At 38.3% G+C, this 17,715-nt stretch overlaps 1 protein-coding gene across 1 annotated transcript; it reads left to right on the forward strand.

Annotated features, from left to right (window-relative positions):
* The first annotated feature begins 4,093 nt into the window (after positions 1-4,093).
* Positions 4,094-4,546, forward strand: LOC139859470 (brassinosteroid-responsive RING protein 1-like). The gene has a single exon (XM_071848256.1). The coding sequence runs from the start codon at positions 4,094-4,096 to the stop codon at positions 4,544-4,546; it is 453 nt and encodes a 150-aa protein (XP_071704357.1).
* The last annotated feature ends 13,169 nt before the right edge of the window (positions 4,547-17,715 follow it).

The following is a 17,715-nucleotide window of genomic DNA, read 5'->3' on the forward strand; positions in this document are numbered from 1 at the left end:
TCAAGGTATGGTCCACACACTCGGTTCATAAGGTCCATGAACACAGCTGGTGCATTAGTTAAACCAAATGGCATGACCATAAACTCGTAATGACCGTAACGTGTTCTGAAAGCAGTCTTTAGAATATCATCTTCTTTCACCCGCATTTGATGATACCCGGAACGTAAGTCAATCTTTGAATAAACTGACGAGCCTTGTAGTTGATCAAATAAGTCGTCGATTCTCGGTAGTGGGTAGCGGTTCTTGATGGTAAGTTTGTTCAACTCTCGGTAGTCGATACACAACCTGAATGTACCATCTTTCTTCTTGACAAACAAAACAGGAGCTCCCCACGGTGATGTGCTTGGTCGAATGAAACCACGCTCTAAAAGTTCTTGTAATTGGCTTTGCAGTTCTTTCATCTCGCTGGGTGCGAGTCTGTAAGGAGCACGAGCTATTGGTGCAGCTCCTGGTACAAGATCTATTTGAAATTCAACGGATCGATGTGGGGGTAATCCCGGTAATTCTTTCGGAAATACATCGGGAAATTCTTTTGCAATGGGAACATCATTGATGCTCTTTTCTTCAGTTTGTACTTTCTCGACGTGTGCTAGAACAGCATAGCAACCTTTTCTTATTAGTTTTTGTGCCTTCAAATTACTAATAAGATGTAGCTTCGTGTTGCCCTTTTCTCCGTACACCATTAAGGGTTTTCCTTTTTCTCGTATAATGCGAATTGCATTTTTGTAACAGACGATCTCTGCTTTCACTTCTTTCAACCAGTCCATACCGATTATCACATCAAAACTCCCTAACTCTACTGGTATCAAATCAATCTTAAATGTTTCGCTAACCAGTTTAAATTCTCGATTCCGACATATATTATCTGCTGAAATTAATTTACCATTTGCTAATTCGAGTAAAAATTTACTATCCAAAGGCGTCAATGGACAACTTAATTTAGCACAAAAATCTCTACTCATATAGCTTCTATCCGCACCCGAATCAAATAAAACGTAAGCAGATTTATTGTCAATAAGAAACGTACCCGCATTAATATTGAAAACTCTTCCGCGGCCTTGTCCATTCGTGTTCTCCTGGTTCGGGCAATTTCTAATAATGTGGCCCGGTTTTCCACATTTATAACAAACTACATTGGCATAACTTGCTCCGACACTACTTGCTCCGCCATTACTCGTTCCGACACCATTTGTTCCTTTCGTTCTATTAACCCCTGGTCCGTAGACCTCACACTTCGCCGCGCTATGACCATTTTTTTTACACTTGTTGCAAAATTTGGTGCAGAACCCTGAGTGATTCTTTTCACACCTTTGGCATAGCTGCTTCTGATTGTTGTTGTTGTTGCGGTTATTATTGTTGTTGGGATGATTGTTGTAGTTGCTGTTGTTGTTGTTGTTGTTGGGCCGTTTGTTGTAGTTGCGATTGATGTTGCGATTGTTGGGATAATTGTTGCGATTATTGTTGTAATTGCTGTTGTTGTTGTATTGGTGATTCTTATCACCGTTTTCCTCCCACTTTCTTTTGACTTGCTTCACATTGGCCTCTTCAGCAGTCTGTTCTTTAATTCTTTCTTCAATCTGGTTCACTAGTTTGTGAGCCATTCTACATGCCTGTTGTATAGAGGCGGGCTCGTGTGAACTTATATCTTCTTGGATTCTTTCCGGTAATCCTTTCACAAATGCGTCGATCTTCTCTTCCTCATCTTCGAATGCTCCCGGACACAATAGGCACAATTCTGTGAATCATCTTTCGTACGTGGTAATATCAAATCCTTGGGTTCGTAACCCTCTAAGTTCTGTCTTGAGCTTATTGACCTCGGTTCTGGGACGGTACTTCTCGTTCATCAAGTGCTTGAATGCTGACCACGGTAGTGCGTACGCATCGTCTTGTCCCACTTGCTCTAGATAGGTATTCCACCATGTTAACGCAGAACCTGTGAAGGTATGCGTAGCGTACTTTACTTTGTCCTCTTCAGTACACTTACTTATGGCAAACACCGATTCGACCTTCTCGGTCCACCGTTTCAATCCGATCGGTCCTTCGGTTCCATCAAATTCCAAAGGTTTGCAGGCAGTGAATTCTTTGTAGGTGCATCCTACACGATTTCCTGTACTGCTAGATCCAAGGTTATTGTTGGTATGTAGCGCAGCCTGTACTGCGGCTATGTTTGAAGCTAGAAAAGTACGGAATTCCTCTTCATTCATATTCACGGTGTGTCGAGTAGTCGGTGCCATTTCCTTCAAAATAGTTAAATGGAACAAGTTAATCATACAGAATATTAAGAGTAGTTAATAGTATTTCGTAGCATAATATGAACTCATTTATAAAAGCTTTTTCTTCATATAATATATCTCAGTATGATGTATATACAGTTAAATTTCGTTTACAACGATAATCGTTACATATATGTCTCGTTTCGAAATCATTAAGTTAGTAGTCTTATTTTTACATATGTATTTCATTGTTAATACACTTAATAATATATTTACTTATCATTTAACATAATTAACCAAGTGTATCAATATCTTAATATGATTCATATGTACCTAGTAAGACGTTGTTATAACGATAATCGTTATATATATCATTTTCGAGTTTCTTAAATTAATAGTCTCATTTTTATGTATATAACTCATTGTTAAAATACCTAATGAGATACATACTTATAATAAAAACATGTTAACTATATATATAACCATATATATGTCATCGTATAGTTTTTACAAGTTTTAACGTTCGTAAATCACCGGTCAACTTGGGTGGTCAATTGTCTAAATGAAACATATTTCAATTAATCAAGTCTTAACAAGTTTGATTGCTTAACATGTTGGAAACATTTAATCATGTAAATATTAATCTCAATTAATATATATAAACATGGAAAAGTTCGGGTCACTACATTTAGGACTCATACCATTTATTAGTTCATGATATTTTTGAATTTGGATAAATGTTTTTCATCATAAATTTTTTTTTATATAGTTTTTTACTTATCTTAATTTATTGGATGCATACCAAATGTTCGATAATTATAGTTTATAATAATAATTTTTATTATCTTATTTCATTATTATCTTAATTTATATTTTTTTACTTATCTTAATTTATTATGATAGTTATAATTTTTATTATTATATTATTAATATTCAAATATGAATTCTCTTTACGAAATTAATTACTTACATATGTATGCGAAAATACATGTTTCTATATATTTGTAAAAACAACGACAAGTTTCTTTGTCGAACGGGTCATTAAAATAAATAAATTTAGTATTAAATTCACTTAATACCTAAAGCATGTTATTAAATTGTTTCGTTTATACATACCCGTAATTCCACGGGTCATTTCACTAGTAATTAATACTATCAGTTCCAAAAGAATAACTTCTCGTAACAATAAGTGTACATAGACATATGTCACGGTATTTTTTATATATAAAAAAACTAGAACTTTTATAAAACTCGAAAAATCATCACCAGACAAAAACCAACCCCTAATTGAAAACCAAATAAGACAACATGATACGAAATAAAGCGTATGAGAACAAGCGGGCTTTGCAAACAAGTCAAATTCCATCAACGTTAAACTTCCTCAACTCTTCCCATGAACCTTTTTGACCTTAGCCTTCTTCTTTTGTTTTTGCTCAGACAATGGAGCCGCTCTCGAACTAATAGGGATGTCGTTTGCACTCTCGACCACCATGTTATCCATCACATCACCCTTATCCTTTTTGTGAAGTAATAGCTTTTTAATACTATTTCTTTTAACACCCGAAACAGAATCAGCATCATTCTTACAAGTTGGCGTCTCAAAAAATACCCCACAAGGTACATATGTCGAGTGTATGTTGTATACTTTCACACCATAATTTAAACTTAAATAGGAAACTAAATCAAATTAATAAAGACAGATATCAATTAAATATAATTAATAAATAATATATTCTTCAGAATATTCTCTAATACATAATCATTAACATCAACAAAAACACTACTATCACCATTTCACCAACTTTCTCATGTACAATTATCTCTTAAACTCAACCAAATTCCAATCACAAATTAACACACAATTTTTTAGAAATATCATTATGGGCTTCATAGTTGGCAACACAGATTTTTTCCGACCAAAACTCATAAACCACATCTTAACACTTTATAATCTCATCCGTACACTAATTTCAGCCGTTCTCCATTTCAACGATATTGAATCGCCGTTTGACCCAACCCAACCCGACCCGTTATCAAACTTCCAATCCTTCTTAGCTGTTCTTTTGCGAGAGCTACTTCCTGTCCTTAAATTCTCCGAACTGGTGGTGGTGGACCAACCGGAGAGTTGTGTTGTTTGTTTGTATAAGTTTAAAGCTAGTGATGAGATACGTGGGTTGAGTAATTGTAGACACGTGTTTCATCGGAGTTGTATTGACACGTGGATGGAACATGATCGGATAACATGCCCACTTTGTCGGACTCCGTTTATTCCGGAAGAGTTGCAAGATTCGTTTAATGAAAGGTTGTGGGCTGGCTGTTTCGTGTATTGCTGATTTTTGCATCGTATCTTTCACTACACTAAATCCATACAAAATCTGCGGGCCTTCACAATTTTCGTCATATCTTTTTAATACGGACTCCAATTTAGTTGATTCAAAAGCCCAAACATTCGTAACTCAAAGAGCTACAAAATAAAATTACTTACTGGAACTATCGGAGGGGCGAGGCCCCCTCCTGCCCTAATAAAGCTCCGCCCCTGTCTGGCAGTATTCAGTATCCTGATAGTCAAATACGAGTAGTTACTAGTTTTTTAAAGCTCTACATTATAAAATAAAATATAAGGTTGATTTTTCATGCAATGATAGTTTTTTGTTTTTTTTTTTTTCGACGGAGAAGATGATTATATTAATAACACGATAACTTCATCAAAATAATGAACTTATCGGAATAAGCACAAAGTAACGATGAATACAAACAAGCAATGAAACATAGAGAAATACATATAGCAAGCAAAAAACAAACTATTGGGAAAGTAAGAAAGGGTTATGCTCTCAAACTTATGCTTGAAGACCGTGCACGAATTTGAGGTTTGTCGCTCAAAGGAAGGCCTTAAATTTGATGTTCCTAATAACAATAGATCGACATGTGAATTTTCCATTGAAAACAATATCGTTCCTTGCCGTACAAATGGCCCAAATTGTAGCGGGCCCGATCAATTTCCAAAAAAGTGACGCCTTGATACCCATACCGTAGTACCAATCGAAAGAAAAGTCGACAATAGATCTCAGGATGACCCATCGGATATTCCACCATCGAAATAAATCCGACCAAATACTCGAGGGCCATTTACAATGGAGTAACAAATGATCGATAGTTTCTACGTCAACCATACACCAAACACATAACGTGGATTGAGAAGAAGGTAAGATACACCTTCTAGCTAAAACATATTTAACGATGATGCTCTTTTTGATTGCAAGTCAATGAAAAACCATGATCTTAAACGAAACATTATTACCCCATATTACTTTGGGCCAAATAAGATGAGCAATATTGTTTGATTGGACCAATATTCTCATAGCTTCCGCCACCGAGAAGCCATTTGGGCCTGTGGCCCATGAAACACAATTCTTAACAGAATCTTTTAATTTGAATCTAGAAAACATAGTGGACAATTCTTGCACTTTGATTAAGCTGAAAGGTGACAAAGGTAGTGCAAGATAAAAATTCCACCCCAACTGTGGAAAACTGAGACGGTAAGGGAACCGAAACAGTTTGACACATTCGGACTTTTGTTCGCAAATGAAGAATAAAGAAGGAAATTCATCCTTCAAAATGAGCCCGTCTACCCAAGAATCGTACCAAAATCGCACTTTTGAAGGTTTATCAAATCTCCCAAAATCGGAGATATTTGAGAAGTACGCAATGAAGAGACATTATTCATAATCTTATCGCGAAAGGATGGACCGAAAGAAGAAACAACAATGGATTTCCAAAGACTATCTTTGTTAGAGTTTAATCGGACCCACCACTTTGCAAGCATAGTCAAATTTTTTAACCTAAGAGGAGTAATACCTAAACCTCCAAACTCTTTAGGAAAACAAACCGATTCCCATTTGACCAAACAAGTTTTCTTTTTAAGACAATCTCCACCCCAAAGGAAATTTCTTCTAAACCGTTCAAGTAGTTTTATGATGGACAAGGGAGCTTTGTAAATGGACATATAATAAAGATGCAAGTTGAAAATGACCGCGTTAATCATGATAAGTCGACCTCCAAAGGAAAGGCATCTACCTTTCCATCCGGCTAGTTTACATTTGAACTTATTCACAATCGGAGACCACATTGATATTCGCTCTCTATTTAACCCAATTGTGATACTAAGATATTCTAAGGGAAAAATGCCAACTTTGCATTCAAAATTAGCTGAAAATCTATCACGTCTTCCCTAGACACGTGCACACCATACAAAGTTGTTTTAGTAGCCTTCATTTGTAACCTGGAGAGTTGGGAAAAAAGATGCAAGATCGATTTTATATGGTTGAGTTCATTCAAGTTTGGTTGAGCAAGAAGATGGTGTCATCGGCGAATTGAGAATGGTTGATTTGATTATTTGTGAAATGAACCCAATCCGGATATCGAAAAGACTTGCAATTTTTTTAATTTTTTATATAGGGGCGACCATCGCATCGCCGACCAAAATGGTCACGGGGCGGTACCAAGTGCAAATTAAATGTCGAGCATTCTGGCCTGACCAGAACACCTGTACCAGCACACGGTCGCGTCGCGACCCAGGGTTGTCACGTCGTGACACCACACTTATTCAGATGCTCCTAGCCCTTGAAATGCTCGACACTCAAAACACAATGTTGGTCGCATCACGGCATGGGTATGTCGCGTCGCGACACCACACTAATACAGATTCTGTTTTGTTTCATTTAAATACAACACAAATTTCTCAACGATATAAGTCTTTGATCCCCAAAACCTGCCCATACATTAAACATAATTCAAAATACATTAAGTTATGAGTTTAAAACATCGGGAACTCAAGTCCCATAATTTGACCATTGTTTAACATAACCCATTTTGCCAAAGTGACCCAAAAGTGAGCATGACCGTCGGGACCATTACCAAGAGCGTCTTCCCAAGACCAACAATATGAAAACTATAAAAAGATAACAACGAGGGAGTAAGAAACAATGCTTAGTGAGTGCAATACTTATATGCATACATACATAAACCAGTTACTTGCGCAACTTACACATAACCGCATACAAGATAGCATCACTAACGCATATATACACAATCCAAACACAATCTAGCATGTTAATCGCATGAAACAATAATATAACACGCTACACTACAAACACGCGAATATATGATTAACCATACCCAATAGTGCTAGTCATCGAATGAACAACACTACTGATATCGGCCAAAAAGTCATATTTTTACCCCCAATATTAAGCCCTAGAACAATAAACATTTAACTTTGTCGGCAAAATTATCGCTTTTTCGGTTGATTTTGTAGATTAAGTAATTACGAAGGGGATGCAAAAAGAATCAAGTAAAACGGAGCTAAAACGAAGAATCTAAAGCGAAAACGGTGAAAGACGAGAAATCAAGTTACGATCCAGGAAATTCAGCTGACCAGGCAAGCCAAACGGCCTGCCTGGCTCAAAAACGGCCTGCCAAACGGGTTAGACAAATGGCCCCTGCAAACAGCTTGGCTTGGCAAATGGCCCCTTCAAACGGCCTGCCAAACGGCCTGCCAGCCGTTTGCAGGCAAAAATTCAAGTCTATTTAAAGGGCTTTCTTCATCCATTTCAACACACACCCAATTTGTAATTCACTTTATATTTTCAAGCTTTTAGTTAGTTTTTAGTAGTAGTTAGCTTAGCTTTTATTTTTCGGAGGATATCCCGGCGAGTCTCTGCGATCACGGGCAGATTTCTTCGGCCTTTTCAGGTTTTTATCCGAAACGCTTGTCTTTTGTATTAAACATGTGTTCTTACTTTTTATGTTTAATAATGCATTCCGAAATTACCATGATAGCTTAATTAATCTGTATGTTGCCATGATAGAAGTTTGGGTTAGCGTAATTATGTTAATTTAGTACGATTACTGTTGTAATACTGAACTAGGAAGTCTGATAGATTTGTATGCTAGTATCTTAAGGATTGACCAACCTAGGTTGTGATAAGGACTTGTCCACGTATATGAAATTAGCTACTTCATAGGATTAAGACCCCTGGTTATACTGTATCTGATGATTCTATGAACTCGGTATAGCCGGAGTTCTCGAGAGGCATTTAATTCGCTTTTAGGACACGGGACGTAGGAATTGAGACATGAATGACCTAGTATGCCTATTGACTGTTCTGAAGAGACTTTTTAGGAGCTGTTAAGATCTAATTTGTACCTTCACTGTGTGACCCAAGCCTATTGCATGTTCTTGTTTGATTGTTGCCTTAGGACTTAGTCATATCAACTGTTTAGGTATTCATTAGGTTTCTATCTGCTTTACTACCAGTATATCAACTGTAATGCTGTATAATGTTTGAATTGATATGATCTCATTAGTATGATGGAATGGTTGTTAGTTTTCACTTAAAGTTTTGCCAACTTAAACCGACAGATTCCTTCCGTTTATGATCAGTGTTCAATCAGCACGGCACGTTGTTATTCAGTTGACTAAACTGATAACGAGGGTTAGGATTAGAGCTCAACTCACTAATAAACCTAGTACTTTACTGAGGATAACCTCCGAGGTATAGCTACCTTTCAATTATACAACCAAGTGACATACTTCTCACTGCTTAAAGAGAACTCCGAGAGTTCAGAGATAAGTAGGTCTGTGTAATTGGCTCATCCAACCAGATCTACATCATTTCAAGCATAGTCTTAACATAAGCATAATTACCTTTCCCCAACCCAACACTGATATTTTGGTCAACATTTACCTGATCTGCATACTCCGGATATCCTTCCACTTATTTACTTTTCCGCATTTAGGACTTTTAGCTTAAACCAACTACTATCGTTTATCTAGGTAATTTAACTAAAAGACAATTAGCCACTTGATCTTCAATTCGTTAATCCATAAAAAACACGACACTAGGTTAACTTACACCTTCTGCACCTTAGAAAGTAAAAGTAAATTTAGGTCCCGCACAATATAAATAAACAAAACCACTGTGTGCTACTTTGTTCCACCGAACCGGACGTCCTGCGACCCAACAACACCGCACGAATAAAACCGTCCGTTGTAGTCACATCAGAGTGAAGTTTTTCTGGCATCGCTGTCGGGGATCGAATATTTTGGTCGAGAAAGATTTTAAACAGACAAAAGTATTGTTTGGTGGTGTCTAAGAAAGACAATTATACACGGACTTGGTTGTTAGATTTTCCGAACAGTCTCCAATTATATTGGAACCAAAAGGATCTTGCCTCTCTGTAGTCGGCCTGGCCACCTAGATACAAGTAATCTGTAAGAAATCCTATCAGTTAAGATATCTGATTTGGTTAGCGACCGAATTTCAAGAATAATTATTTTTATTAAATTATCGATCCTTTTAGTAAATTAATATTTTTTTAAACTTACTTTTAAGTCTTTTTAAACAGAAAATCTAAAAATGGAACAACAAAATACCCTTGCTTCTATGCATAAGTCATGATTAGAGGAAAGAGGAGGACCAATCACCTTAAGAACCGAAGGAATTCCTGAAATTAGTTCACACATGATTAAACTAGTCAGTATGATCTGTAAATTTCAAGGATTACCAACTGACGATCCAAACTTTCATTTAAACAAATTTATCAGTCTGGTTTACTCATTTAAGAAGGAAGAAAACGAGAAAAACATTTTAAAACTTCATCTTTTTCAATATTCACTTTCTGCACACGCTTTGGCATGGTTTGACGAACTTAACCCGAATTCAATACATTCATGGGAGGATCTAGCCACCAAATTTCTAAACAAATTTTATCAGCCCTCCCTACAAACCTGTTTAAGAAATGACATCACAAACTTTTCTCAAAAAGAAAATGAGTCATTGTGTCTAGTATGAAATAGAATAAAGATGATGCTTAAAATATGTCATTATCATTCGTTAAGTCAGGCAGACATAATCTGTACGCTTTACAATGGTTTGGCCAAGGATGATAAGTCTCTCCTAGACATGGCCTTGCAAGGCAATTTCATGTCCCGAACAGCAGACGACGCATGGAATCTTTTGGATACAATAGCTGCACAGCAGGAAGATTGGAGCAATGAAGCTGCTGAGAAGGATGACGTCTTCGCTCATACGGTAAAAATGCTGGAAACCAGGTTACAAGATCTCACCCTCACTCTTCAAAGTTTACCAATTCCTAGAAACTCCGATACTACTAGAACCAATCTAAGGTATCCTTACCCTAGATGGGCACATAAATAGCAAAATAGCTCAGATCATAATATAATCTTCCCGTTACACAAACATACTCTCCACTCTAAGGAAATTTTAGTTGAATTTATGAAAAAGCAATACATGATAAACCTTCAAGTTATAGAATGTCAAAATAAGTTCGACACTTTGATAAAGACTTTTGAAGAATTAATCATAAATTTTCAGCTTACGCTTAAAAGTTTAACCACTAAAGTTGATATAGAGTGTAGTGAGTTTGATGCCCTAGTAATCACTAGAGGAGGGAAAGAAACAACTGTCAATATACCCATACAAGATTTTTTCGATAAGGAACCTGTGCCAATTGACCCAGTTGTCAATCCACCGGAACCTATCTCTCCTAAGGCCCCGAAAATTATTTCACGCGCCCGCATACCTTTCCCAAGAAGGCTTAGGAAGGAAAAACAAGAAGCGCAATTCGCTAAGTATTGGGATATTATTAAGAATTTGCATTTGAATGTACGACTAGTATATGCTTTAGTAGAAATGCCAAATTGCGCTAAATTTTTCAAAGAACTGCTTTCAAACAAAGAGAGATTAAGAGAGATAGTTAGCTTTCCCTTAAGTGAAGAATGCTCATTAGTGTTACAACATGGAATTCCCCCTAAGTTAGGAGATACAAGAAGATTTATGGTACCTTGCTACCTGCAAGATGTCCAAATTAGCAATGCGTTAGCAGACTTATGATCCAATGTGAACGTAATGCCCTATTCGTTATTCAAAAAGCTAGGATTAAATGACTTAAGACCTACCAGAATAACAATCCAACTCGCGGACAGATCAGTTAAGATTCCTTGAGGAATAGCTGAAGATGTCCTAGTTAGAGTGGATAAGTTCACATTTCTCGTTGATTTCGTCATTATGAATATTGAGGAAGACACAAAGGTCCCACTCATTCTTGGCAGACCATTCCTGAATACTGCCAAGGCCGTAATTGATGTGCACGATTACGGGTTAGAGGATAAGAAATCACATTCAATGTTGATCGTCTCATGAACCATCCTCGAGAAGAAGATGTGAATCTCTCTGATTCTTTTCAAGAACTCGTCAATGAATACCTGGAAGAAACCATGGCTATATGTAGTCAAGATCAAATTTCTAAGGATCTGTTCTTTACACCTCCTGAAAGAAATCTCGACAACCATTCAGCCATAAACCTTAGTCAAAAGAAATCTCCCCTCTCTGAAAGTAATTTTCTTGGCAAGACTATCCAAATAGCACCGCTAGGACAATGCATTCCTCTACCTCTCTTAAGGAGAAGACCGAATGAAGAAACAGATTTCATTCCGGTGTATCAGGAACCCCAGTCAAAGAAGGACTGTGAGGAGATTCCTGAACCTACCTTCGAAACTAAAGAAGACATTTCTGAGGAGGAAGCATTAAGAAGGAAAATTTTTAGAAATGAAGAACAGATAGCATCAGTGACCGCTACTGAAAAATCAGAATTCCAGGAGAAGTATGACTCGTTAGACCGAAAGGAGATAGCTAGGATGAAGCCATCTATCGAGGAACCTCCGAAATTGAAATTAAAGAAGTTACCCGACAATCTGGAGTATGCATTCTTAGAAGGAGAATCGCAACTCCCCGTAATCATCTCGAAAGACCTCACGCCACAAGAGAAGGCGAAATTGATTCAAGTTTTGAAATCACATAAGAAGGCAATTGCTTGGAAGATCTCCGACATAAAAGGGATCAGCCCCAACTATTGCACCCACAAGATTTTCATGAAAGATGATTTCAAACCTTCAGTTCAGAGGCAAAGAAGGGTCAACCCTATGATTCAAGAAGTCGTCAAGAAAGAAGTAATCAAACTTCTGGATGCCGGCCTGATCTATCCCATTTCTGATTCACCATGGGTTAGTCCTGTTTAAGTGGTACCCAAAAAAGGGAGGGACAATCGTAATTCAAAATGAAAATAATGAGCTTATTCCAACTCGGGAAGTCACCGGTTGGAGGGTTTGCATAGATTATCGTAAACTGAACGATGCAAACTAAAAACATCATTTTCCATTACCTTTCATCGATCAAATGTTGGAACGTCTAATAGGAAAATAAATACTATTGTTTCCTTGACGATTTTTTCGGCTACTTTCAGATCCCCCTCGATCCAAAGGACCAAGAAAAGACAACCTTCACCTGTCCTTATGGAACATTTGCTTATAAACGCATGCCCTTTGAGTTATGCAATGCACCAGCTACATTCCAGCGATGCATGGTAGCAATATCCCACGACATGATTGAACTTTGTATGGAAGTCTTCATGGACGACTTCTCAGTCTTTGGTAGTACCTTTGATTTGTGCCTATCAAACCGTGACAAGATGCTCACCCGGTGTGAAGATTCAAATTTAGATCTGAATTGGGAAAAATGTCACTTCATGGTTAAAGAAGGGATAGTTTTAGGACATAAGATTTTAAAAGCAGGAATAGAAGTTGATAAGGCTAAGATTGAGACTATTACTAAACTTCAAGAACCTACCACAAGAAAAGCGGTAAGGAGTTTCCTTGGACACGCCAGTTTTTACCGACACTTCATTAAGGATTTCTCAAAGGTCACATGACCTCTCACTCATCTCCTAGGAAAGGAAGTTCCGTTTGTCTTCGATGAAGAATGTAGAAAAGCATTCAACTATCTGAAGGAACAATTAACACATGCACCCATCATGATAGCTCCTGATTGGAGTTTACCATTCGAAATCATGTGTGACGCGAGTGACTTCTTAGTTGGATCTGTACTCGGACAACAGACAGATAAGCACTTTCATCCAATCTATTACGCCAGCAAAACCTTAACCGGAGCTCAAGAGAATTACACTACCACGGAAAAGGAGCTGCTAGCTGTAGTATTCGCCTTCGACAAATTCCATTCCTATCTCATCATGTCCAAAACTACGGTTTATACAGATCATTCGGCTCTTAAATATCTATTCACCAAGCAAGACTCGAAACCAAGACTCCTACGATGGATCTTAATCCTTCAGGAATTCTATATTGAAATTAAATATAAGAAAGGAGCAGAGAACGTCGCAGCAGATCATCTTAGTCGTTTGGAGAACCCATCGATGGAACAACTTGCTGAACAAGATATCATAGATAAATTTTCGGAAGAACAGCTTATGAGTTTAGGACAAACTTACATAGGATCACAATTCATTGATACTCCTTGGTATGCCGAAATAGCCAACTACCTAGTTACCGGAGTAGTACAGAAGGGAATGAGCACCTCCCGAAGAAGGAAGTTCTTCAGGGATGTCAATTACTACTACTGGGAAGATCCATGCCTGTTTAGAATTTGCCCTGATCAAATAATTAGGAGGTACGTAGATGAAAAACAAGCACCAGGAATTCTTCACCAATGTCACCACGGACCAACTGGAGGTCATCATAGAGCAAACTTAACCACAAGAAAAGTCTACGAATCAGGATTTTATTGGCCGTCTATATTCCGAAATGCACAAGAGCTTGTAAAGCGTTGCGATGCATACCAAAGGCAAGGTATTATCTCTATGAAGAATGAGATGCCTCGGACTAATATCTAAGCTTGTGAGATCTTCGATATATAGGGATTAGACTTTATGGGGCCATTCCCAAAGTCTAATGGGAATGAATATGTCCTCGTAGCAGTAGATTACGTCTCCAGATGGGTCGAAGCCCAAGCATTTCCAACCAATGATGCAAAAGTCATCACCAACTTCCTGAAGAGACTTTTCTACTGATTTGGAGCACCCCGCGCTATAATAAGTGATAGAGGCACACACTTCTGCAATACTCAATTTATGAAGGTGATGCAACAATACGAAGTTACCCACAAAATGTCGACTGCCTGTCATCCGCTGACTAACGGACAAGCAGAGGTTAAGAACAGAGCACTCAAAAGAATCCTAAAATGCACTGTCGGCCATTATGGAAATAAATGGGCCCAGAAACTAGACGATGCTCTGTGGGCATTCCGGACTGCTTACAAGAATCCTCTAGGGACTACACCCTAATGCATGATCTATGGAAAATCTTGTCACCTTCTGCTTGAACTTGAATATAAAGCTGTCTAGGCGCTGAAGACCTGCAACCTTGATCCCTCAGTTATCGCCAAGCATTTGTAGAGGCAGATGAACGAACTCGCCAAGTTAAGAGACCAAGCATACGAAACGTCATACATCTACAAGGAACGAACAAAGCTTACAAATGATGCAAAATTGATTCCTACAAAGTTCGCTCCTGGAGATAAAGTTCTGCTCTTTAATTCTCGGTTCAAGAAGTTCACTGGAAATTTTAGATCAAGATGGAGTGGCCCATACAAAGTTGTACATGCTTTTCCACACGGAGCCGTGGAATTGGAGGGACCTACTGGCAACTTCAAAGTCAACGGCCACCGGCTAAAAGCTTATCTAGAAGACCACGATAAGGAGCAGCACCTCTTCTCCTTTGATCCATTCTGAAGATCTGACAACGAAAAGTCGAGCTGTAACGACTTGATAAACAAAGCACTCTTGGGAGGCTCCCCTTGCTTATCCTTTTTATTTTTATTTATTTTTATTTCAATTATTTTTAGTTTATAAAAATATTATCTCTCTGTGTGCTAACAACTAAGCGCCATACTTGCGCTTAGTACTTATAAGTTTGTTGAATGTGTTCAGGCAAAAATGTCAAGTTCAAGAGTTTCACTTTACATCCCAATTCGTAGGAGGAGGACTCCTAGAGTTTACTCATCCGGAAGTAGTGCTGATCAGAACAGGCTATCAACATGGCAATTAGGCCCAAGGCAATTGATACTGGAGAGTGTTGAGGAGGACATTGGCACAGCACCGCCAGCTCCTCCTGTTCGATGATCTAGAAGTTTAGCCAGGAGACCTGCTGAGCATACACAGCTACTAGAGACACATGAGCCACAGACGGTGATACACTATGGAGCCACCTTGAATGACCCTGATGTTACATGGGCATTACTCAGAGACCATCAGAGGCTCTATCGAGCTCTTAAAGCATACCTTCAGTGCTAGGGGATGCCGTGCAGTACTCTGGGACCGTCGTCATTTAGGCTAGCGCGCCGTGTTCAACCGACACAACAAGCTACCCTCAGGCGTTCCACACTGGCCTCAGTTCACTCAGTTGCTTCAGCTGCCATCCCAGCATATGCTACTCCTATTCCCATCACGCCGCCTGCTCCAGTCACCGAGCCAGTCCTAGTCACTGAGCTACCTGAGGGTTGTCACCTAGTCACTATTCCTATATCAGTTGAGCCACCCACGGCCCAGGCATCTGAGATCACCGAGAACATACCTGATGAGGAGCCTTTCCCGAGCCTATCACACCTGGAGTTGCTGTCAGACCTCTGTCTGGATTCACTACTAGGCCCTGAGTTGGATATAGGGCAACCACTTGAGTATTTGCTGGACTAGAGGATGATGATGATCTCTTTGGATACTTCGCAGCACCGACTCAGCACATTGACCAGGATAGTATTCCATAGACTACTTTACTTTATTTTAATTTTAGTTTAATCTTTTTGAAGTATTATACTAAAAAAGTTATATATAGTGGAAATGTTGTCTTTCTCTTTTTGTTCTTCAAGCAGAAATCTTATCAAAAGAGACTGGTCCTTTCCAGCAATTAGGAGACTGATGTATGAAGGCCCAGCACTAGGAAAGTAACACGACCTTAGGGAAGTAATCCTTCATAAAACCTATTTCGATTATTACGCACTAAAATCTCTAAGTGTGGGGTAACACCCCCAACTAACTTGGAAATTTTAGAAGACAATGTCCTTACTTTATAAAGTATTAAAATATTCTTCTCAAGAGAACATTAGGGACAATGGTCTTCAAAGCGTGGGGTAATGGGTAAAGGTTTAAAGGACCAGTAACCGTAAAATGTCAAGTTTTGAAAAATTCTTTTGTCTAAAAAGTGATTAAGCAATGGATATTGGGTGATTTCGAAAAATTCTTACCTTGTTTTTGCCCAAAAGATCCAATAAAATTGCTAGAAATCGGCTTTCGTAACATTCATTAGAACGGAATGATTAAGCTGAAACTTATGTTTTGTGTCAAAAGATTTCTTTTAATAAAATATGTAAAAGGCTACGCATGATCAAGCACGACCCCTACTCCCAAAAAGGTAAGGAATCTTGGACCAAAGTATCTGTATGACCCATCAAATCTACAGTACTTTGTCATTTTAATTGATGAGCGTGCCTGTGTACGGTTCAAGTTAGAACTTGGTTCTGACATACGTTTCAAGACCAATGGTTAGTAAGCGCCATACGTGGTGCAGGTGCGATACTCCTTCCAAAATCATTCTGAATAGAAAAGACAAAAAGTCATCCGTTTCCGTTTCCACTCCACGCAATTTAAACCGACCAACTCACATAAAGAGTTGATGAATCAGAAATATTCACCCTAAATTCACTTCCAAAATACACCAATCACCTTCACTCCCCTTTCCATTCATCAAAAGATCCAGAGATTAACGAAGAGATAGATCGATCAAATTCACTTCAAAAGCACTTGTTGAAAGCTTCCGAACCCCTGATTGTTTTTGATAGTACAAAGACCTATTTTCAGTGGATTATCACTTCCTCTCTGGGCACCAGGAACAAAAGACAAAACTTATGAAGAAAGGGTATGCCGAAAAAAAAATGTTTGATGAAAGAGCAAAGTCTCTATGGATAAAGGCAAAAAGAAACCCGAGAAGTTGCCCTGAAAGAAGGATACCAGAGGATCCAAAGAAAATTCTAGACAAAGTCTTAGGAAAATTCGCCTCTTCCAAAGAAAACTTTTATGGATTTCAAGCCGTTCTATATCCAAAAATGGATACTCTGAAGAATCAAAGTCTATCAATTTTCTCAAAATCAAAAGATCTGGATACCTTTCACCAATCCATTAAAATTTCCAACCAAACCCTACAACCCGTCTTCCTCTTGAAAGAATGCCTAGGAAGAAGATCAGTGTCGTCCTTACTTAACCGGTGGAGATATCGATGCTTTACCAAGCCTATGAAGAGAACTGTTATACGACTGGCTTCTGAGCGACAATATAATTAGAATAGAACACCCTAAACACTTGAGTGATATGAGTGATCCGCTAGTGAGGAGCCTGATCATGTATTCTCTACATCTGAGAGTTGGAAAGTACGCCTTTTTCACTATGGACGCAATTGAAATCTAGCGACCAAATCATCGAAGCTCGAAATATTTTCTAATACTTTCGAAAGATGTGATGACTTCTGATGAAGGCATAATAAAAAGATTCACGGGTGGGGTAAGGGAGAGTCTATTAGAAA

Source organism: Rutidosis leptorrhynchoides, chromosome 7, assembly GCF_046630445.1.
Source record: "Rutidosis leptorrhynchoides isolate AG116_Rl617_1_P2 chromosome 7, CSIRO_AGI_Rlap_v1, whole genome shotgun sequence".
NCBI lineage: Eukaryota > Viridiplantae > Streptophyta > Magnoliopsida > Asterales > Asteraceae > Rutidosis > Rutidosis leptorrhynchoides.

Coding starts and splice junctions, on each gene's coding strand:
- LOC139859470 (XM_071848256.1), top strand. CDS start 4,094: ATGGGCTTCATAGTTGGCAACACAGATTTTTTCCGACCAAAACTCATA.